Source organism: Galeopterus variegatus, unplaced genomic scaffold (assembly GCF_000696425.1).
Source record: "Galeopterus variegatus unplaced genomic scaffold, G_variegatus-3.0.2 Scaffold8421, whole genome shotgun sequence".
Classification (NCBI taxonomy): domain Eukaryota; kingdom Metazoa; phylum Chordata; class Mammalia; order Dermoptera; family Cynocephalidae; genus Galeopterus; species Galeopterus variegatus.
The window spans coordinates 27728-52511 of NW_007734532.1; the positions used below are offsets into that span (position 1 = coordinate 27728).

General features: G+C 35.0%; 1 protein-coding gene across 1 annotated transcript; it reads left to right on the forward strand.

Moving 5' to 3' along the window:
- Positions 1-1158: 1158 nt before the first annotated feature.
- Positions 1159-22061, forward strand: LOC103608445 (arylacetamide deacetylase-like 2). The gene is made up of 5 exons (XM_008592872.1): positions 1159-1296; positions 6223-6445; positions 7726-7795; positions 10995-11166; positions 21459-22061. The coding sequence occupies exons 1-5, from the start codon at positions 1159-1161 to the stop codon at positions 22059-22061; spliced, it is 1206 nt and encodes a 401-aa protein (XP_008591094.1).
- The last annotated feature ends 2723 nt before the right edge of the window (positions 22062-24784 follow it).

Genomic DNA, 24784 nt, shown 5'->3' on the forward strand with positions numbered 1-24784 from the left:
GAAGTAAAATGGAGCAATTAGAGTAAAAGTAATAACTTCTCCTGCAAAATTAGTGGAGAAACTTGGGAGGGGATCTCAAAGGAAGAAACTATTATATTTCAAAAAATTGTATTAGGAAAATAATTAGAAAAATAGTTAGAAAAAGCTCCACAAAGGAATGGACAAATGCCATGTATTGATCAACTCTGTAACCCTCTTGCCTAATACTGAACTGAGTATACAAGACACACAAAAAATATTTGCTTAATGAATACATGCTTTTCCCATGGTTATGCAACTATACGGATTAAAAATTTTCAAATTTAACATAAGGTAAATATTTCATAAATATTTCCAGATTGGATGAACCAATTCTGGAACTTGGAAAAGAATAGCAGTTTCCTTTCTTCTTGTCTAAAGCTCAGTTGATCACAGTGGGTTTTAATTTTGTTAATAATCTATGCCAAAAGCATTAGCATTGAGGTTGACTAAATGTTACCTGATAGGTTTTGTTTTGTTTTGTTTTTAACCTCTCCTCACTAATCTTTGCAAAATAGCCATCAGAAAAATGAATTTCCTCATTCTTCTTGTGCTCTGCTGAGGTGCCTAATAAAGTGTGTTGTGCTAGGACATTGATGGTGTCACAGAGTGAAAGAAAAACTTCTGCCAGCATTTTAAGTTGTTGTCTAATGACATCATACTCGATGGGATATATTGTGAATTTAGTCTCAGAAAAAGTGTGTTAATTGCAGAACCAGTTACTATTGTCACTGTTAATCATGGAACTGAATTTGTTTTTCTATTTTTTTATTGTGGTAAAATATATATAACATAAGGATTGCCATTTTAGGCATTTTAAACATACAATTGTATGGCATTAATTACATTCACAATGCTGTAAAACCACCACCTCAATCTATTTCTAAAACTTTTTTGTCATCCAAAACATAAACTCTGTACCCATTAAGCAATAACTTCTCATTATTCCTTCCCCCCAGGGTTTAGTAACCTCTAATCTACTTCTGTCTCTGAAATTTTTTGGAACTGAAAGTTCATTGTTGCTAAGATGGTCATGTTACTTGAGATAGTTTACCATCTACCTTTGTCCTATTATTTAGCACTCAGTATATATAAGGTGATATTAAATCATCACTGTGCAGAGGTTGGGAAAAGAATACCATGGGGTACAAAACTCTGTGCTTTGGACTGTCTTGTATTATCTATGCTTATTATATTTCTGCACCCATGCCAGAAAACATTGAAGAACCCTGGAAAGTAGGGGTCCTGGATGCTCTTATAAAAATGACTTCAGTTACGGTAATTTTCTTTTTCCCCAGGGAATTGGTATGCCTTGGTACGAATATATATAAATTTTCATCTAAATAGTATTTTGATAAAGACTTTGGCTTTCTTTTAGGATAAATCAGTCAAATAATATTAGTATGTTTAATTTAATTGATAATTGAGTTGTTTACTTAAATCTGTGCAAAGCAGAGGGAGACAAAAAATTCTTGCTGATATAAGAGTACACATCTAAAGACCATATATTGTGATAAGGATAAAAAAAATGATTTGTCTAAAAGGAAAATTTGGGGGATTGTTAAATAACTTCATTGTATTTGACATTTCTGAGGAAACATGGCCTCATATATTCTGTTAAGACTTACATGTATATATTAATTATGTTTTTACATTTTGATGTATGTTTAATACCCTTACTATTTTAATGTCATTCTCTTTTTAAGTGCTTTTCATACTTTTAGTTTCAGGAACTCTTTACATTCTTTGAGTTATTGAGAACCTCAAAGAGCTTTTTATGGGGGTTATATTTATCAATAATAACTGCATTGAAAACTAACCTCATTAGAAATTAATTCACTTAATGATAGTGGTGATAATGATAATGATAATAATAATCCCATTACAAATTAACATAACTGATATATTTTTAAAAATAGGAAAAATTAGTTACAATCGTGGGGCATTGTTTTTCATTTTTGCTGATCTTTTTAATGTCTTTCTTTATGGAAATTAGCTGGGTTCTTACATCTGCTTTTGCATTTAGTCTATTGTGGTATCACATGTCCTGTAGTGTCTAAAAAACTTCACTGTATACTTATGAGGGAATTAGATTTTTAAAAAGGCAGAAAGAGTCATAGTATTATGCAAACTCTCTGAACGTGTCTCAGAGACCCACAGAGGTTCCAAAACCACACTTTGAGACCTATTTTCAATCCTAAATTGCTGGATTTTAAATTTTATGTGACAATGGTTAGCTGGGTTCTTACATCTGCTTTTGCATTTAGTCTATTGTGGTATCACATGTCCTGTAGTGTCTAAAAAACTTCACTGTATACTCATGAGGGAATTAGATTTTTAAAAAGGCAGAAAGAGTCATAGTATTATGCAAACTCTCTGAACGTGTCTCAGAGACCCACAGAGGTTCCAAGACCACACTTTGAGACCTATTTTCAATCCTAAATTGCTGGATTTTAAATTTTATGTGACAATGCTGGAATATGAACTCATATCTACCACATTGAAAATACCATGCTCCTTCTGTCAAAACATGCTACTATCTGGAGGCCCTACGGATGATAGTGACAATAGGAAACCTCAGGGAGAAGACAGCAGCAAACAATAAATGAGCAGAGAAGAGAGAGCTACGCGTGCTGTTTGAGGAAGAACTGCCTACTGTTTTACCCAGAAGAGACAACAGATTTCTGAAACTAGATATCTGAGCCATCTTCTGCTGAAAGTCCAAAGTCTGCTGACTCATCCCTGGCTCGCATTTTTTCTGTTAATTGCTTTTGTCTCACCTGGTTCACTGGAAAAATACAGGAAAAGTTGAATGAGCAAGTGTCAGTCCTACAGAGAAACTATGCTATCTTCCCTGAATAGCTCATAAATCTTTAGACTTCAGAGGGATTAATGCTTATTTCCTCATCAATATGAGCACATTCCAAAAACGTGCAACTGTGGAATTTGACTTTTACCTTCTTAAATGCAAAATAAAATTAAGATGTTGCACATCTAAAATAGAATTGATCTTATGCTTTTGCTTCTATATGTATTATGTATATCCATGCAATTAGAAACAAAATATTGAGAGAGAATTGTTTTAATGATTATGCTAGTGGTTGACCAGCTTCTACTTGTCTAAGGAATAACTCTTTTGTTATTGTCATGACTAAATTACAGTAACTGAAGTGATTCAAAGAAGTTAATTTTTAAATGTATGTCAAAGAAGCAAGCATCACAGTTCTTAAAAATAATAATATTAATATATAAATACATTTTTAAAAAAGGTTAATTCCCCTCCACCAAAAGAAGCATCACAGTTCTTGATAAAATGGTGTGGAAAAAATTTAATACTCTGCAGTTACACATTCAAATTGTAGACAGTATAAGGTAGGGGAAAAAGCATGAACTTTAAAGCTAATCAGATCTTAGAGCATTTACTTAATCCTTTTGTAGCACTTTTTCTTCAGCTGCAAACTGAGAAATCTAATTAACATATTGCAGGGTTACTATGAGAATAGGAGGGCATGTGTTCCAAAACATCATTTATAAATATTTAGAATGGTAGCTGATTACTATTTAATAGAGAGGTAGTCAGTATCTATTCTATTCTCACAGGAGCAATGAGAGATGAGGAGCCAAAACTCTTTTTATAAAAGTTAATTTTAAAAGTGACACATTTACTATTGCACATCTAAAATAGAATTGATCTTATGCTTTTGCTTCTATATGTATTATGTATATCCATGCAATTAGAAACAAAATATTGAGAGAGAATTATTTTAATGATTATGCTAGTGGTTGACCAGCTTCTACTTGTCTAAGGAATAACTCTTTTGTTATTGTCATGACTAAATTACAGTAACTTAAGTGATTCAAAGAAGTTAATTTTTAAATGTATGTCAAAGAAGCAAGCATCACAGTTCTTAAAAATAATAATATTAATATATAAATAAATTTTTAAAAAAGGTTAATTCCCCTCCACCAAAAGAAGCATCACAGTTCTTGATAAAATGATGTGGAAAAAATTTAATACTCTGCAGTTACACATTCAAATTGTAGACAGTATAAGGTAGGGGAAAAAGCATGAACTTTAAAGCTAATCAGATCTTAGAGCATTTACTTAATCCTTTTGTAGCTCTTCAGCTGCAAACTGAGAAATCTAATTAACATATTGCAGGGTTACGATGAGAATAGGAGGGCATGTGTTCCAAAACATCATTTATAAATATTTAGAATGGTAGCTGATTATTATTTAATAGAGAGATAGTATCTATTCTATTCTCACAGGAGCTATGAGAGATGAGGAGCCAAAACTCTTTTTATAAAAGTTAATTTTAAAAGTGACACATTTACTGCCCTGTGTCCCCAACCCTATTATCTCCAACATCCCTCCCCCTCTCCCCTTTTACCCCCACTCTACTTTGTATCCCTAGGTATGTTCTCTCACCCTCTGCAAGTCCAACGCACCACTGTGGTCTTTCTTTCCTTCTTTCTTTCTCTCTTAGCTCCCACATATGAGTGAGTACATGCAGTATTTATCCCTCTGTGCTTTGCTTATTTCAGTCAACATAAGTTTCTCCAGGCTCATCCTGTTGTTGGGAATGGGAGAAGTTCATTCTGTTTTATGGCAAAGTAGTATTCCATGGTGTATATATACCACATTTTCCTTATCCAATCATCCATCAATGGACATTTATGTTGGTTCCATGTCTTAGCTATTGTGAACACAGCTGCAATGAACATGGGGGTGCGGGTATCCCTTTGACATGATGATTTCTGTTATTCTGGGTATATACCCAGAAGTGGGATTGCTGTATTGTATGGAAGATCAATCTGTAGTTGTTTGAGAAACCTCCATACTGTTTCCCATACTGGTTATACTAATTTACAGTCCCAACAACAGTGTAGGAGTGTTCCCTTCTCTCCACATCCTCGCCAGCATTTGCGATTCACCATCTTTTTGATTATAGCCAGTCTAACTGGGGTGAGGTGATATCTCAGTGTGGTTTTAATTTGTATTTCCCTGATGACTAGTGATGTTGAACATTTTTCATGTACCTGTTGGGCATTTGCATGTCTTCCTTTGAAAAATGTCTATTCAGCTCCTTTGTCCATGTTTTTAATTGGGTTATTTGAGGTTTTACTGTGTAATTGCTTGAGTTCTTTGTACATTATGGATATTTATCCCTTGTTGGTTTTTTTTTTAAAAAACATAATTTAGCAATAACTTACATAGAGAGGAACATATTAACACTGACCTAGAAAAATAGGTTTACATCTTGCTTTGCCAGTTACTAGCTGCTTAACTTTGATCAGATGATCTTTAACACCTGGTAAATCTTAGCATCTCAGACAAGTATAATAAATGCTCTGTAACGTTCTAGTGCCACACTGTATTACAGGATTCCTTTCATGTGAACTATTTAGTGACAAGTTACAAAGCTGTTAGAAAATTTGCTAGAAATACTAAAGAGAGCTTTATTTCAATGGCATAAAAAAAATAGGCTTTTCCTCCAAGTGATTTTAAGGAAAAGAAAAGGAGCCTATTTATAGTTGGAAGAAAAAAAATGGAAATTCAGGCTATTAGTAATGTGGTAACCAGATGTCTTTTAAAATTTTTAAATTGAGTGAACAATAAAATAAAATAAAATATTGGGATTCTGCATAAAAAAATACAAGATCCGTTATTTCTCAGATAATTTTTTCAGATAAAAGTCTACAATTAAGAAATAGCTAGACCAGGTATGTGGGGGAAGGGTATGGGAAGTATACGCACTTTATGCTCAATTTCTCTGTAAAGCTAAAATTGCTATAAAAATAAAGAAAAAAATAACTAGACCAACATAAAATTCACTGCCAGTAAACTGATGGCTTTAAATAAGATTGGTATGTGGGGGAAGGGTATGGGAAGTATACGCACTTTCTGCTCAATTTCTCTGTAAAGCTAAAATTGCTATAAAAATAAAGAAAAAAAAATAACTAGACCAACATAAAATTCACTGCCAGTAAACTGATGGCTTTAAATAAGATTATTCTTATTCTAAAACACTACATACTTAAGACTTCTCCAACACAGTAATACATGTGTTGGTATATGCAATAAAACTATAGTGTTATTATATTATTTACTCTTCATTTTTTTTATGACCTCTTTATATACATTTGATGTTACTAAAAATCAAAACGTTCAATGTTTTAAATTTTGTTTTGCTTTGGCAGGCTATATTATTTGAAAATATAGGTCTTATCAGACATGAAGAACTTTTTTTCACATTAATGAAAATGGATTTTACAAAACCAGTTTCAGATGAAAACATTACAGTGACTGACACAACCTTTATGGACATTCCGGTACGTTTGTACTTGCCAAAATGGAAGTCAAAAAGACAGAGACCAGCTGTAATTTTTCTTCATGGTGGTGCATTTGTCTTGGGAAGTTGCAGTAAGTGCATTTTATTTACATGTGAGTGTTTGCCTGGGGAAGTTGTACTACGTGCATTTTATTTGTGTGTGTGTTGCACATTATATATATTTATAGTAAAATATATTATGCATATGTATATATATATATATATAAAATTATCAGAACATTTGTTAATGTAGTAGTTATTTTTGTAAGCTTGTGCATATATTTTAGCAGAAAGAAAGAAGACTATATCAATCATGGTTCATACATATTTCTTCATACACAGCTTGGCAAATAAAATCATAAAAATATTAAATAAGATTTTTGTTTAAAAAACTTTATTATTAAATGAACTTATATTGACAGCATAGAATGAGACATTCAAGTAGTAAATTAAAAATTTAAATTTTAAATTACTGAAGGACCTGACTTCAGGTTCAGAAAAACTGAACTGAACTAGATGTTTTAAATGTTAAATCAGAAATGGTGCGATTTGTAGCTAACACGTAACTATGAAAGTTGTCAGAGTCAACATGTTAAAAAATATATATTAATAATAGCCCTGACAAAAAGAGCCAGGGAAGGCCATGAATGGTGGGTTCTCATGCATGAATGCCGGATGACAAAAATTATCAGGAAGGGCTCTGCCAAACCACAACCTTGCACAAAGGACATCGCAACTTACACAAAAAATACTTCTGCCAGGACATCCGCTCAGAAGCAGACGGAGTGGGCTGTCTGTCCAACCTTAGACTGGCATCACCCTTCTTACTGATCCTTGTAGCCAAGGATAATTATCCCAAAACAATTATGCAGTCCTCCATCACTTTTCCTTTAAAACCCTTTGTCTTCTTTTATGCACATAGGTGTCCTGTGGAGCACATATTTTCATTGCAATGCCCTATTCCCAAATAAAACTTTTTCTTCGAGACTTGTCTCTTCCTTTAAAACCCTTTGTCTTCTTTTATGCACATAGGTGTCCTGTGGCGCACATATTTTCATTGCAATGCCCTATTCCCAAATAAAACTTTTTCTTCGAGACTTGTCTCTATAATTTTTTAAACTTTAACATACATGTGTCAGAAGTGGAATAAAAACTTGATTCACCATGGAAAGATTAACAGCCCCTAGAATGGAGGATTGAGACGGTTTTGTTTTGTGGACAAGAGATCCTTTCCACATGATAACAAGTGGGGATTATAGGGATTCCACCAATTAATCACGATCCATATTTCTATTACATTTGACAAGTGTGGGTGTTTTTTATTGGTCTTTATTTACAGGGTACACCTTTATATTTATTTCTCTCATTTCAGAGCAGACACCTTATGACGTCCTGAACAGATTCACGGCAAACAAACTTGATGCTGTCGTTGTGGGAGTGGAGTAAGATAATTATTTTTAAAAAAATACTATGATCCTTGTCCTCACAAAATAGATTTGATTTCCAAAGCAAGTCACCCAAACCTCAAAAATGACTTGGATCATAAATATTTGTGGTTTATATTAATAACTTTTATTAGCATGATAATACTCATGCCTCCTCAAAGGAAACCAATCTCTGCCATTATAGAGACCTCTGAGAGGCACCACAGGGTGAATATCTTTGGCAACACAACTGTGATAATTTCTAGGAACATAAAACTCAGATCCTAGAAGGACCTAGTTTAATCTCCATGTGATATACCTGGAAAGAAGGAGCTTAGTTACCCATTACACATTTGAAATGTTGAGTTTTGGTTGAGCTGGTAATAAAAAGATGAATTTTAGGTGGAGGAACATCAGGTGACAAATGTTGGAACTGTCTGAGAATTTCAAGTCTTTCTCAAAATGAGAGATATTAGTAGCTTTTACAATTTTTTCCTGAATTTCCAAAAATATACCAGAAAGACTAGTAAGTGTCCAATACTTTCTGTCTTATTCAGGTGTACTCTGTACTACTAAAACCATCATCCTCAGGATAAAATATTTTTTCCATCTCCTGTCAATTCCAGAGTGCAGAAATATACTTAGAGACTTCTAGCCTGATGCTGGAAAGAGAACAGAGGGTAATTTCTTGTGAGAACCTAAAGGGGTCAAATAGAACACACAAGTAGAATACAATGCTGTTCTACTCATTATGGATGCATTACAGCAACCAGAAGAATCCCTTATGTTTTCAGAGACATTTCTAATTTATACTAATTAGGATGCTCTACTTTTCACTCTATAGTTTTAACCAAACATACAACGTTATCGTTTTAAACATACTCTTAAAATGGTTACATATGTTATACCTAGTTTAAGAATCTTATCAATTATTTATATTTGTCATTCTTATATTTTAGAAACAGAACACAATATAATAAAATTTCTAGGGTCATCTGGCCAACATGTAATGCTTAGTATTGAGAAATCATTCACTAATTCTAATTATAGATATTACAATTACTACCATAGTTAGCAATAAAAAATAAGACAGTCCAATAGAGGTGTGCTCCTATTTTGGAAGACAATGTTTGTGTGGGTATACATACATATATATATATATATATATATATATATATATATGCACATTAAAAGATGCTGTAATAATTCATCTTACAAACACACAATGTCTAAGGAAGACCCTTTACTATACTTAAATATTATTTATATTTCAAAGCTTTTATTTTAAGTCAAGTTTCCAGGTAGTGCTCATAATATGAAATAGGACACAAGTGTAGAATTTGGACCTAAATAAATATCTAATATAAGATACCTACAAATCATTTGCTTTTTCACATTTTTTGTTTTTAAAATTTCTTGGGCACTCCCAAGAATGGTTCTGAAAATTTTAAAACCCAAAAGTACAGGCAGCAAAAGCAAAAATAGGCAAATGGGATTACATCAAACTTAAAAGCTTCTGCACAGCAAAGGAAACAATTAACAGTGCACAGAGACAACCTACAGATTGTGAGAAAGTATTTACAAGCCATACATCAGATAAAAAGTTAATATCCAAAACATACAAGGAGCTCAAACAGCTCAATAGCAACCCCCCCCCCCAAAAAAAACCGAGTTAAAAATTGGGCAAGGGACCTGAATAGACTTTTCTCAAGGGAAGACACATTCATGACCAACATACATATGAAAAAATGCTCAACATTGATAATCATTAGGGAAATGCAAATTAAAACCACAATAAGATATCATCTCACACCTTTCATAATGGCTATTGTCAAAAAAGACAAAAAATAACTTTTGAGGATGTGGAGAAAAGAAAACCCTTGTACACTGTTGGTGGCAATGTGAATTAGTATAGCCATTATGGAAAACTCTATGGAGTTTCCTCAAAAAAAAAAAAAAAAGAAAAAAAGAAAACTACCTGAAAACAGAATTACCATATGATCCAGCAACCCCACTTTGGGGTATTTAACCAAATGATTTGACATCAGTTAGTCAAAGAGCTGTCTGCACTGCATGTTCATTGCAGCAGTATTCACAATAGCCAAATTATGGAAATGTTCATTGATGGATGAATGGATAAAGAAAATGAAGTGTATATATATATATATATATATGTATGTATACATATATATATATAATGGAATACTATTCAACCTTAAAAAAGAAGGAAATCCTGTTATTTGGGACTGCATAGATAAACTGGGAGGACATTACACCAAGTGAAATAAGCTTGGCACAGAAAGACAAATAGCACATGTTCTCACTTATATGTAGAATCTAAAACAATCAAACTCAGAGATGCCGAGAGTAGAATGGTGGTCACAGAGGCTGAGAGGTGGGGGGCATTGGGAGATGGTAGTCAAAGCGTACAGACAGCAGGAGTACGGGTTGGTTTGTTTGTTTTTTTTGATGTTCTATTGCACGGCATGGTGAATATAATTGGTAGAGTAAAATTGCTAAGGGAGTAAATTTCAAATGTGCTTACCACATAAAATGTTAAGTGATGAATATCCTATCTAGCTTGATTTCGTTATTCCATATTGTATTCATAAATCACAACATCACTCTTTATCCCACAAATTCGTACAGTTACAAATTGTCAATTTACAATTTTAAAAAATTGTTTTGAGACACCAACTACTCTGAGAATCTGATGAATGCTACACAACATCTCGCCTACTGATTGCTCTTCCCTGAAAATTTTACCCACAATTTTATGAGGGTGAAGACACATCCTTCTTTCTCACATCTCCCCATAGAATCAACACTTAAAAATCTTTATGTCAGAATCTACTTTTTATTTTAAAACAGAAGTTAGTAAGCCCAGGTTTAATTGATGAAATTAAATATTTGAAGTTGGTTAAATTGAGAGATACAGTTATGCATACTTAACAACAGGGATACATTGTGAGAAAAGCGTCATTAGGTGATTTCATTGTTGTGGGAACATCACAGAGTGTACTTAAACAAACCTATATGGTATATAGCCTAATACACACCTGGGCTATGTGGTATAGCCATTATAATATTATGGTACCACCGTGGTGTATGTGGTCTGTCATTGGATATATATATTTACACATTGGATATATACTGTACTTGGATATATACAACCTAAGTTTAATCATAATGCTTTGTTGATTTTTTTTCCCTGAAGCTATAGACTATCTCCTCAATATCACTTCCCCATTCCCTTTGAAGATACCATTTCTGTGGTCAAGTTTTTTCTACAGGATGAAATTCTTGCAAAATATGGAGTGGATCCCACCCGAATCTGTATTACAGGCGATAGTTCTGGGGGTACTTTGGCAGCCTCAGTGACTCAACTGGTATGTTTTATGTGTTATATATTTTATAACACACACATACTATAATTCTAACACAAAACAATCATTTTATTTCAGTTACAATATTTGTATTGGTTTTATATTTTAAACCAAAATGGCAAAAACAAACAACTTTATGTTCTTTTTGCATAATTGTACCTTAGACAGATGTGGTTTTAAAGGCATTGAGGGGGGACACTAAATGTAATGGTAAATAAGTCTCTTATTTACCCCACAAATTTTAAGAAAAATACAGCAATGTCTAAGAACTTACATTATATGACATTTAATATGACAGGGGGTTTGCTGCTCTCCTTGGGTAAATTCTAAAGTCTGCCAAGCATTTGGAATGATTGCAATCCATGTTTTAAACTCTGAAAAACGTCATAAGATAACATTTGGGCCATGTGTCCTGCTTTTATAGAAGAATGACAACTGTGACAAAAGAGAAAATTGGACTATGTTAAAGCCATTGCTGTGTGTAGTTAAATAATAACTGACCAAGTAAATTATATATTTGAAAAATGAATTCAGTTCAATACATAATTCACACCCCCAAAACTCTTTTTTTTTTATGGAAGAAAATTAACATAAGCCAAGGGATACTCTTTTCAATATATATCATGTTGTTCTTATTTAAGAAAAATAAAATAAAATAAAACCACCATGAATGATGAGGACTTCTTGGCATCCCATTTAGCATGTAAAAGGAGGAACATGAATCTAAATTCTGTTCCTGTCTTCATGATCTGAGAGCCCCTCTGGGTCTTTAGCTTTGAGAAAAAATGTATCTTAAAGCAGACGAGGCAAGTGGGGTTTTGGTCATGATTTAAAACCTTCTCTGTCTGCAGCAACAAATTGAAAAAGGGAGAGGGGACAGGAGAAGAGCTGTCCACAAAGAGGTGAAGGCACATGACGTGTAGGAGAACTTTGCAACAAGCAGAGCAGTGTGGGGAATGAAGTGAGGGGTTAAATGCTTATGTGCTATTATTGTTTGTGTGCAAGAGCTCTCTATATCATAATTTTAAAGTACATATATTTAGTTTTTGGAGATGATTCCAGTAACATCAATAATATTCACTGCCTTTCTCTAAACTAGACATCTCACATTTTAAGATAACTTTGTCTCCCATTATTAAACCATCATAAAATTATGATTAAATTAACATAAATTTTTAATCTATCAATCCATACAAAGCTCATAAAATGCCAAAAAAAATTCAGGCATTATTGTCTTCATGCTCTGTTTAACGGGGACATCATCATACAAATAGAGGCTCTGAGAAGAATAAAATGAAAAGTTTTTATTATCAGACTTCCAAATTAGGAAGTGGCTTTTCTAAAAAAAAAAAAAAAAAAATAGCCAGGAGCTCAAAAGATGTGTACTCCTTAGTTTTAGATAAGCACTAAACTTATTATTACCAAAATCTGTTGGGAATTATAGTGCAGAGAAATTCTCAGGGCCTGCCCAGCTTCCTTACTGTCTTACTTCCTGAAGATAGATGTTCAGAAATAGAACAACTTGATGTTTAATGCTTGGGAGGAATATTTGCCAAATGAGTTTTACCAATTTGTTTAGATACTAGAAATGTAGATAAGTGTCTGCTTTATTCCATTCCCACATGCAGTACATAATTATAAATATTTACAATAATCTCATTTTTTTACACAGGTAAAGGGATATTTATTCCACTATGGTTTTAATGTACATTTCTTTCATTACCAGTAAAATAGAATATTTTTTTACTGGCAATATAAAAATTATGAATGATTTTATTTCTTTAGTAAGTTCTCTATACATGCTTATTCTTGGGATGAGATATTGACCACTGTTTGCAATTTATTTTGGTGAGTGTTCATCCTTTACATGGCAATGGGCTTATGTTTTTAAAAAATTTTCTTTATTTTTATACATTTAGAAAATTTTAAATGTTTAAAATTTTGGTGGGCCGGCCCGGTGGCGCACTGGATAGTGCGCCGCTTGGGAAGCGCGGCGGCGCTCCCGTCCGAGGGTTCGGATCCCATGTACAGACCGGCTCCCGCTCACTGGCTGAGCGAGGCGCGGGAGCAACGCCGAGGCTTGTGATCCCGTCGCCGGTCCCCGGTCCGGTACGGGGGCAACACTGAGGGTTGCAATCCGTTGCCGGACACGGAAAAAAGACAAAAAGACAAAAAAAAAAAAAAAAAAATTTTTGGTAAAATTTGGTTATGATTTTTATTTATTATTCCTATTAAGTTTCAAAAGACTTTCTGTTTTAGAAATTTGAGAAAATAATTATTATAATGTAGAGTATATATTTCTTATCTATATATGCCTACATATGATCTGTTCTACCTCTAAAATTATTAATACACCAGTACCTCTGTGTTACTCACATTATGGTCTTTGATATGCTTTAATATCTTATGAAACTGAATTCAATTATTATTCTTATTTTAATTTGACATTTACTATACCTTTTCACCTGCCAAACCCCATCAGACTTCACCTATGTCTTGTCAAACAAAAATGGAACCAAGCCAGTGGTCAGGCTAGAACATAAACATTTTTAGGAAAGATAATTATTTTCCATTGCCTCTAGGAATAATACTAAATATAGTTAGTATTTATTGAACACTTACTATATTCCTGGTACTCTTCATGAGAACCACCTCATTTTCACCACACAAAGACTCTATGCATTATTGACTAATATTATCTCCATTTTAGAGATCAGGAAACTGAGGCTTTGAAAGGTTAGGCAAATTAATCATTAAATTAATACATGCACACCCAGGACTCACACTGATATAAGAGGTGCTCAGTTTCCCTGGGCTTGGGTTTCAGGACACACCTCTGTGTTTCAAACCACTCCCCAGGATCTCAAGCCCCTCCTCTTTGCCCTCCCCTAGGGGAGAGTTACTGTTGCTAGTTAGACCCATTTCTAGCACCAACATGGGGTGATTGAGACCAGGAGGGGCTGACTTATGCAAGTTAGGTAGCTGAGTATGCTCAGTAAAAGGAATTTATACCAGCTTATATGATCCCAGTGACCAAACAGTGGAAGGGAATTTGTCCTTTGAATGACCTTCCACTAGAGGTGCTGAAGATCACAGAAGATTCTTGAATAGGCCTGGTGCCTGTGATGGGATTTGACCAGTGGACATGCGCCACAAAGAAACCAACTGAGCATGTGAAAGACTATGTGACATAGCAGGGAACCACCCCTTAATTGAATATTCATTAGATAACATGAATATATATTCGATGGTGAAACTATAAAAGCTGAATCATGGCAGGAGGCGGGGCTGTTGCTTACTCTCCTGGAGCCAGTCCACACTCTGCCTGCAGAGCACATATTTCTTTCTTTTTGTATCAAGCTTACTTTCAGCAAGCAGCTGCTCACTCTCTTGAGCCAGCCTGCACTCTGTACTGAACTTTAAATATGTATTTCTCACTTTTGTATTTGACTTGGTGTGGACCCTGCTCAGTCTCTGGAGCTAGGCTGCACTTTCTCTGTGGAATCTGTATCTCTTATTCATTACATTAAACCTGTTCTCACTTTCCACTGTGACTCTGCTCTTGAATTCTTTCCTGTGGTGAAGTCAAGAACCTGGTAAGAGGACAGGATGGGTTGAGGATGACTATTGGACCTCCCAGCCCATTCCTCTGGCATCAAAACTAACATGTGAAGGACTCCAAAGCCTGTACTTTCAAACACTGGATGATACTGCCATTCAGTCTCTTCCCCACTGTTAGGTTGTATACTGGACTTCAATATCATATCATCATGAGTATGCTTTTGAATGTGAGACTGTTTTCATGCCCTGCTTCAGGGACACAGAGTGGAATGTGAGATTGCTTGGGAGAAGCAGGAAGCAGGGATGGGAAGGATGAATCCGTAGGTAGTAAGATGGAGTCAGCTCGGCAGCAGTTTGATGATACTGAGCACCCTAGAAAGCCCCAGGTGAAAGTCCTCTAGCACTCAGCGTGGGTTGAGTGTGTGTCCTGGGATAAAGCCAAAATACTTCTCTCACCACGTTCATCCATGGTAGCCCATTGTTTATTTAAACATTGTCAGACTTTCTTCATGCTGGAATAAATGGGAGGAGCCAGGGAGCCAATGGGAAAGGGAAATTAATGGGGGCAGGAACTCAATTGGATATTCTGGATGAAAAAGAGAAGAACTGATCATTAAGGTGAGAAAGATTTCTCACTAGGTCAAGTACTGAATGAATATTTTGTGTACGTCTCTCTTTCCATGGCTGTACGTGGGAGGGTGAGACTTGGAGAACTTCAAATACTACATGCCCAAACCACCGGATAAATGTCAGATGCATTTGTAAATCAGTGCCAAGGTCTACAGGTGGAGTAGGGAAGGCTCAGGGATTGTGAGGTACTTGACTCAGGGAATAAAATACAGTTCTTCAAAAGGACGTCTATCTCAGAAAAGAGCTATGTCCAGGTGGATAACCTCAGAGCCGTTTGAAACATGAGAGCATGTTCAGTATTGCTTCAGATGTTCGGCAGCGTTGTAAACACCAGCTACAGGTGTCCGTGGAAGCTATCACACTGAAAGACCAGTAAAGGCAATGGGAGCAGTTGAGTGCTACAGACCCCTCTGAGCAGAAATTAAAGTCATAGAGCAGTACTTACCAGCACGTTGCATCTGCACCCAATTAACATATCCCCCTCGGGGTGGGGCCACAGGCCCCATTGGGTGTGGATTTAAAGGAGAGATGAAAAACAGTCTGAGGCAAAATAGAACCAAAAGCCCGGCAGGGGAAAAACCAAAAACTAAAACTACCCAATCTAAAGAGGTCAATGGAAGATGGCAACCAGGTGCTATGAAGTTATGGGATAGTAAGTACAGATATCAAGATTATTAAGAAAATTATTAGCATGTTAAGGACATAGAGCGTAGATCATGTTCATGAGATGCATATACGAGTACTTTTAAAAGGAAAAAATATATGTATATGTGTGTATATATATATATATATATATATATATATATATAAATGCAATTGGTGTGTTAAAGGTATCAGACCAATTTGTACTTTCTCTTTAAGATGTAGTTCCTGAAAATTTTTAACTAGCGGCCAGCTGATCATCATACACCTCACATTCTCTCTCAGCACCTGTCTAATCAGAAAGTACTAATCATTCTAATTTTTAATATCTCACAAATCTTCCCTTCTTCATTCCTATTGCTTTAATTCATTCCTCACAATCTCTTTCCAGGTCTGTGGCAAAGGATTTTCAACAGATTTACTACACTCCAATCATAGGATGCAAGCTTCTATCAGGACACAGAAGGCCTGTCTTAACCTGGCCCTAAAAGCTGCTTTCAATCTCAGATACTGGGGAGCTGGACAAATTACTAGTGAGGCCAGTGCCAAATGAAAATGCAGGGTCCCTTCTATAAAAAGCAAGAAAAGTTGCTTTTTAAAAAAGGTATTAATACATGAAGCTTTTTCCTTTATTAATCTTTTTTTTAACTTGTAAAGCATAATAGAGGTAATTACCATCTAGGTACAGATATATATAATTTCAATTTATTATTATGAATTTCACAGCTCATACTTATGTGATGCCAGTTTAAAATGCAAATACAAGCACATTTAACTCATATGCAGAATCACTGGCGTTTTGTAGCTTATACACGCATGTGTATTTTGTTCTTACAGACGAATGGAAATACATATAAAATTGTTTATTTCAGTTTAGATATGCGAACATTCTACTAACACTCTCTACATTCAGCTTACTGATGAATAAGAAAGGATTGAAAATAAAAAGAACTGTGATTTTCCTCATCTTTATCTTTCTTTCTATGTAATCATTTTCATTGTAAGTGGTTGGCTCATACAGGGAACATGAGTAAGAAAGGATATGATGGAATTTATTGGTTGTTCTCATTTCTTCTGTATTTAAAGTCAGTTCTGACTTTAAAAACAAACAAAAAGAAAAAAATATATAAAGTGAGTTCTGGTTGCAGTGAAATTCTAGGCCCCTTGAGGCTATCAACACCTGTGCTTATTTAGCAACAGACATGGTGATAGGGAGTATGGGCACAGATTCCGTAGTCCATGATGCATGGGAGTTAGGAAAGATTCAAAGAGAATAAAAGTAAAGTATGTTGTGCAAAACACTTATCAATTGGGAATTTTATATGCAAACAGGGTAGAAAAACATATGCTATCTCTTCTGCTCATGTGCATGATTCATTGTCTTATCAGACTTTAATTCTGAAGCACAAGTTAAAAGACGAAATTATTAAGAATTTCCAGATTGTGACTGCTAAGCTCTTAATGAAGCATGGGGTTCTTCTGAAAGCAGGAGGTCTTGGGTGACTGGGTGACTACACTTGGCACATGCACTGGAAGCCAACTCTATGGGGGTGGGGGGGTATTAAGCTTTACTTTAGTGTTAGTAAACCAGTTTTTTGATCACACTAATCTAGAAAGTATGATTAACAACTAATACAAAGAGTTAGAGACTAAAATTGGGTTGGTTCAATAGGGAGGAGCACAGTGATTCATTTATATTAAAGTTGAATTGCATAATATTCATGTGTTGTAACTGGAGTGCTTTGGGAACTTTCTGAGTAAGGACAGGTTGTCTTGAATGCAGCCCTAGGTCTTATTTCCTGAGTTGCTAAAAGGTCCTAATTATAGAGACAAAATAATGAATTGTACAGTTTCAGTTTTCTCCCAAACAGCAAGAGTAAGATTATGACATGCTGGATCTGATTTCTTGACCTTTTTGACCTTGTATTTTGGTTTCTATTTGTTTCCAAAGTAATCACATCCCTAGTTCAATAAATCATTTCCAAATCACTCAGACACATCCTGGTTGTGCATGAGGCAAGAAACACATCCCATTCGTTTGATGTCCATGCCCACTTTCAACACTCTCCGTTCTCCCTTCAGTACTGTGTGGTCCACCACTGCTTCTTTCTTCCCATATGTTCTGATCAGCCTGTCCTCTTTGAGTTCATATGGCACTAGGATAAGTGAATGAAGCCATACATTCCTCAGTAATCAAGGGTTAAAGGGTTACCGGAGGAACCTACTTGCCATATGCCTGATACTACTTTTTCAATATTGTTTTCTGGTTACAGGACAGTGTCCTGTTATCCTGTTTAAAGAATAGAAAGCTGAATAACAATATTAATTCATCCATCCTTCCATTTTTCTCATTATATTTATTATAAGTTATGTAATATGTATTTTCCATATGTAATATATATGCTATGTAATACTAATAAATTATAGAAAATATAATATAAATATTAATAAATATATAACACATAAAATTAATATATTTCCCATATAGATAGTGGGGAAAATAGAAGGACAGTGGACAGATAGACATTACAATGAATCAGGCATAGTGTCCGGATTAATGGAATTCAAAATCTATTGGAAAGAATAAGAGGTACTACCTTGGACATAACACTGCATATAGTTTTAAGGCATAACACTACATATACTTTTAAGACAGAAATTAAAATTGGCCTGAAAAAGACTGAGATGAATTGATCTGTGAGTTTAGAAAGGGAAGTGATTATTTTGATCAGGTACTTATAAGTACAATCATACATATACATGTTTATGGGTAAAATTTAAATATGTACTAAAATACATAAAAAGATTTATGCCAGACTGATAACATGGTGGCTGTGGCTGGTGTGAAGCTGCCAACTTTGGATGATTTGAGAGCTTGTTCTTTACCAGTTTATTGAGGAAGATTGAATCTGGCTTGAGTCTTGAAAGAAGCCAGAGGAATAGGGAAGAACATTGGGTGCTGGGTCAGCAGGTGACATAAGCGAGGCCTTAGGGATATTAAGATTGAAGCATTTGGACAAAATAAATTGGCACATTAGAAAAGGAGATTATGGCAAATTATTTGGCATGCCAGAGAAGAATATTAAGGACATATAATGGAGTTTTTTTTTTTAAAAAAACTACCTAGAGAACTCAGCTCAGCTACCATTCTGTAGCAGCCCGGGGGTCCCGAAGCCAGCACTGCTCCTACCCTGCAGTGGGCCCTCTCCCTGCCGTCTTCCATGTGGTGGTTCCTGAGCCTTGGATCCTACTTTGCCAGCCACCATCAGTGTCACAAGCATGCCCTGGCTTGACTGTTGCCACCTCTACCACTCCATTTCTCTGGAGAGAACACTGAAGCTCTACCCCTGCCTCCTAGAAAAACAATCTAGAAATAACTCGAATCATTGTAGACACTATTTATTCTGTTCTTGCTTCCCAAGTTCAGAAAATATTTTAGTCAAGGAGATGGGGGTTAACCATCCTTAGGCAACTGAAGTTCTTTACTTCCAAGGTTCTGACACCAGGTCTGGTGTTGGGCAGAGGGATCTCTGTGTTTGTAAAGAGTTTAACACCCACAAAGTGGCTTTTTGTTGTTAGCTACAGCCTTCCTACAAAGCACAGACGTGACCTCATCAAAGGAATTCAGATGTGAAAAGTTCTTGAAATAGCAGAGGTTTTGGTGACCATTTTCCCCTTCTAACACCCTGGAGATTATCACGTTCTTCAGGTTAGGTTTAGAGCTTGCAATCTGTCTGACTTGTCCCATGATGGGACTTTCATTTCTGCTCCTAAGGGTGCCAAAGTCCCAGGTAATTCAGGCATTGTAAAGCCTCCTATAAATGTCCCCTCAAGTGAAGAAAGACCCCTAATGGAAGGTCCAGGCCATCAGAGCATCTCTGAGGGATTTGGCATATGGCTTATAAGAGCCTCTTAGGACATTAGGAAGCACTGCTCTGGGGCTTATAATAAAGGAAGGTGATTTTACTGAGTGTTTAGAGAGAAGGAAAGATATTCTTATCATCTAAGTATAGTGGCTTCAGCATGGTGGCATTGGCAGAGGAAGGGACACCAGTGGCTCAAAACATAACATATAGTGGTAGTGACACATGCCACCTTCATCTTGCCCATGCGTTCTCCCTGTTATCCTTTCTCTTTAAGCTAACATCTTCATCTCCTGGTGCTGCTTCTTGTTTCTTTTTATTTAAAGCTTGAGGAGTTGTGCAACTCCTACTGAGAAAGCCATAGTTCTTGCTTTTTATTCCCAAAACTTCTATGGACTTCACTTAACTTCTAAGTTTCTTCTATATTTCAATGTAACTTGGAAAGGAAAAAGATTTAATGCCTGTCTCTGTATGCCTCTAGAACCAGCAGTCTGCTAACTTATCTTTTGAGATCACTTCTGCTACCAGCCTGAGAAGACATCAGTTGAATCTCTCTGCCTAATTTTTGTTTCTGTACTCACTGTTGTTTCTTCCGTTCCACTTATGAGATGATCCAGTTTGTTTAGTAGATTATCTGTCTGAGAGTACTGGTGAAGAATCAAGGGCTTGGGAGAGATTCTGTTAGAGAACTTTATCTTTCCTCATTTTATTTTTGAATTTGTGGGACCTACTGTACATTGTGCATTTTGGAGTTTGTCAAATATAATTTGCAATTATGGTGTGCTACTGAGATTTTAATGAAATTATCTCATTTGGTCTAAGTGAGCTACTTGACTGAGGGTTTGACTTTGAGAAGCACCCTCCAGATTCCAAACTTTTATGTGCAATGGCAGCAAATATACCCATTTGTCCAGATGTTGTTGTTGCAGAAGCTGGCTTGTAGCTTGGGCAATTGCTCCTGGGAGGTTAATTCTATGTTCTCTGCTATAGTATGTAGGATTATAAAAGAAAAGGAGAGGGAAACGTACGGTGGTTCTTCTCACCCCATAACTGAGCCCTCGGTATGCTTCACATCTCTGTTAAGAAAGAGAGGCTGCAAATACACTCTTCCATATCTTTTCCTGCTCTTCAACTTTTTATAAATTACTCTCCTTACTTTCCACCACACTACACTATTTTGTCCTGAAGGTGAATTGCTTAGTAGAAATATTTCTTTTGGTACATTTCCTTTTAAATTTGGTTAATACATGAGTTTGAGCATTGGTATTTTATTATTATACTTATTCTTTTCTCTCAGGTTACTTTAGGTCAAAAAATGATTTTTAAACATACATAATTTGCCATCTTCCCTAGAAATCTCATTATATTTCTACTTGGCAGTTATATGTGAATAAATGTGTGTGATTACTAATGAAAGTGAAATGACACATTTTCATGTTCCTAATATAATTTATAAGTATTATAAGAGTAATCATTAGGTACTGTGCCAGTTTTATAACTTTATTTCTCTCATAACTACTTATGTGATTGAAGTAAGGACTCTCACTCCTTAGTTTGAAGGCCATTGACTCATTCACATTTTATTATATATATTTTTAGCTACGGAATGATCCAGAATTCAAAAATAAAATTAAGGCACAAGCTTTAATTTACCCTGGCTTACAGGGAGCTGATACCTTCGTGCCGTCTCACCAAGAATATGAACGTGGTCCGATTTTGTCAAGGGATATGACGATTAAATTTGGATGCCTATATTTGACTAAAGATCAAGATCTGCCCCAGGCAATGAAAAAAAACCAACATATGCCTCAGGGATCAAGACATCTGTTCAAGTTTGTTAACTGGAGTATCCTCCTTCCTGAGAAATATAGAAAGAACCATGTTTATACTGAACCAATCCTTGGAAACCTTAACTCTTCGTATCCGGAACTTATGGATTCTAGGATATCACCTTTGTTAGTTGATGATTCCCAGTTGCAAAATTTGCCATTAACTTATATCGTCACCTGTGAACATGATGTCCTGAGAGACGATGCACTTATGTATGTCACACGACTTCAAAATGTTGGAGTTAAAGTTGCTCATGACCATATGGAGGATGGAATCCACGGAGCTGTATCGTTCATGGCGTCACCATTGTACTTAAAACTCGGCATTAGAATAAAAAATAAGTATATGAATTGGTTAGAAGAAAATCTATAAATAAAATGTTGGAGTTAAAGTTGCTCATGACCATATGGAGGATGGAATCCACGGAGCTCTATCGTTCATGGCGTCACCATTGTATTTAAAACTCGGCATTAGAATAAAAAATAAGTATATGAATTGGTTAGAAGAAAATCTATAAATATATAAATAGTACATATAATTAGTATTATAATCCAAAGGTTATGTTTTGATGTTCTTTGGGTTCAATGGCCAGAATGATGATATGAGTTTTGGATAAACCTACGTCAAATGAGCATAAAGATTACTATATACCTTTGAACAAATTACTTAATTTCCTAATTTTAGAGTTTGCTAAAATGAAGACATTTGCTGTATTACTCCCAGTAAGTATTATTTATTCTGATTGTTAATCTCTAAATATGCACCAGTAATATTAGAGCATAAAAAGTGAGTGTGGTTATAGGCAAAATAGGCATGACAATTCCCAGGCTGTGACAGCAATGGTAGTGGTGAGTGAGGAGAAAGTTTAAGGAAGGAAAACTGCAATGGCATCTGTGTGGGGTATCACTGCATTATATTGCACTCCTTTTTGTAAATTAGGTTTGGTCTATATGTTAACTGGATCTGCTCAATGTAAATTCTGTTTGTGTTTTTTTCATTCACTTCATTCAAAGGTTAACATCTGGACTGTATATTATTCATACTGCCCAAACATTTAACCCTTACTCAAACTTTTAGCAACGTCGACTGAAAAGGAAGGCAGATTTATTGCATTGACTGCTATCTACTGATTATTATTCTAAGAAGCTGCCTAGCCAATTGTACATGGCAGTCAGAAATATTTATTCTATTATTTTGAATTTCTAGAGTGAATCTTTTACCCTTACAGGGGCTACAAAGCTAGCAAGATATTTAGCGGATGATTTCCAGATCTTTGGGCTTCCTTGCAGTGATATCACACTCATGTCAGCCTATGCCAGTCTCACAACTAAAATTCATTCCCATTAGAAGGTATCACAAGCAATGTCTAATTTTCTGAGGTCCTTTTGATGCTGCTGTTCGCATGGTGGTGTTTTGTCTATTTTGTGTCTTTTCTTAATGGTGAGTAAATTTGGTGCTATTTAAGTTTCATTGTATTTTGTGAGTTTGATTAATAATCCAATTCCAAGAAATCCACGTTTGTTTGTTTTTTTTGTCTTCAGATTGATCATTTGGTTTTTGGTTATCTTGGCAATAATCTGTTTACCAAATTTAAGCTGATTTCACCATATAAGGCTCTTCTCTAATATTCAAACAGATAGTGCATCAGCTTCAGGAAGTGTTGATTAATATGTTCTCTTTGCTATTAGTTGCCCCATGATATGTGTGAAACTATAACATCTTATGCAACAATCATCTGGAGTTTTCATTTATAAAACAGAAGGGACATTGGTTAACTCATCTTAAACTAGAACTGACAAAAATTTGTTTGCCTGAGTTAACTATTATTCATTTAAGCCATATTATGTAGGTAGTGCACATTCAAGATTTGTTTTGTAAACATCATTCACCAGGAAAATTCTCTGGACTACTTGCAGCATTGATGCGTGTATTTGTTCATTGACTCATTCACATAACTTTATTGACCTTTTTCTATATTGGTTCAATTTCAGAGAAGCCACGAGCATGAAGAAAGAATGAGAAAACTGCCACTTTCTGGTTCATATTGCAAATATTTTGAAGTAAATTCTTTAAGCATTAAACATATTCATAAAGTTCAATTTCAGAGAAGCCACGAGCATGAAGAAAGAATGAGAAAACTGCCATTTTCTGGTTCATATTGCAAATATTTTGAAGTAAATTCTTTAAGCATTAAACATATTCATAAAGGATTGAAAATGAAAAGTATGCCGGAATTATATGAATTCAGTCACCATTCAGATGAACCAATATTTCTGTTAAGATACATAATTGAGTACTAATTCTCTCATAATATGTAACATATTTCTGTAGACATCAAATATTTAAACAAATTGCTATTGACAGAGTAATTTTTTATATGATATATTTTGGATATAGGTATAGGATTATCAGTACATTTAAAATCATGGAGGAAGTAGTTGATTATGTCCCAAGATATAAAGGGCTCATAAAAGAACTTTAAACTGAAAGAAAAATTGATAGATTACTTAGCATTAAAGTGATCGGGAAGTTGCTTAATGGTCTATTTAAAAAGACACCAGAACCAGATAAGTTCACAGCTAATTTTATTTCATGTTTAAGACCAGCTTATGTAAATACTCATGAACGTGTTTTGAGTAAAATAAAAAGTTAAAAGGCTGTGCAATTTACTTTATGAATTCAGCAAAATTTCTATACCAAACCATGATAAAGATGAATAACAACAAAGAAATTCTAGTGTAAATACAGGTGAAAAATTCTATACACAATTTTATCAATGAGAAACCAACAGTAAACCAAAAGAATGATATGCTATGACCAAACAGTGCATATTCCAGGAAAGCGTAGGTGTATCAATCAGGAAATATATGTAGTAATTTAAAAAAATTAACAGAGAAAAACAATATAACCAAATCAATGTATAACCAATAGATATTTGATTAAATTCTCATGATTTCTAATTTAAATAAAACTCTAAGGAAAATAGGTGGAAAAACTTATACATAAAAAAGGCTATATGGGGCCGGCCTGGTGACGCACTGGAGAGTGCGCCACTTGGGAGTGTGGCGGCGCTCCTGCCGAGGGTTCGGATCCCA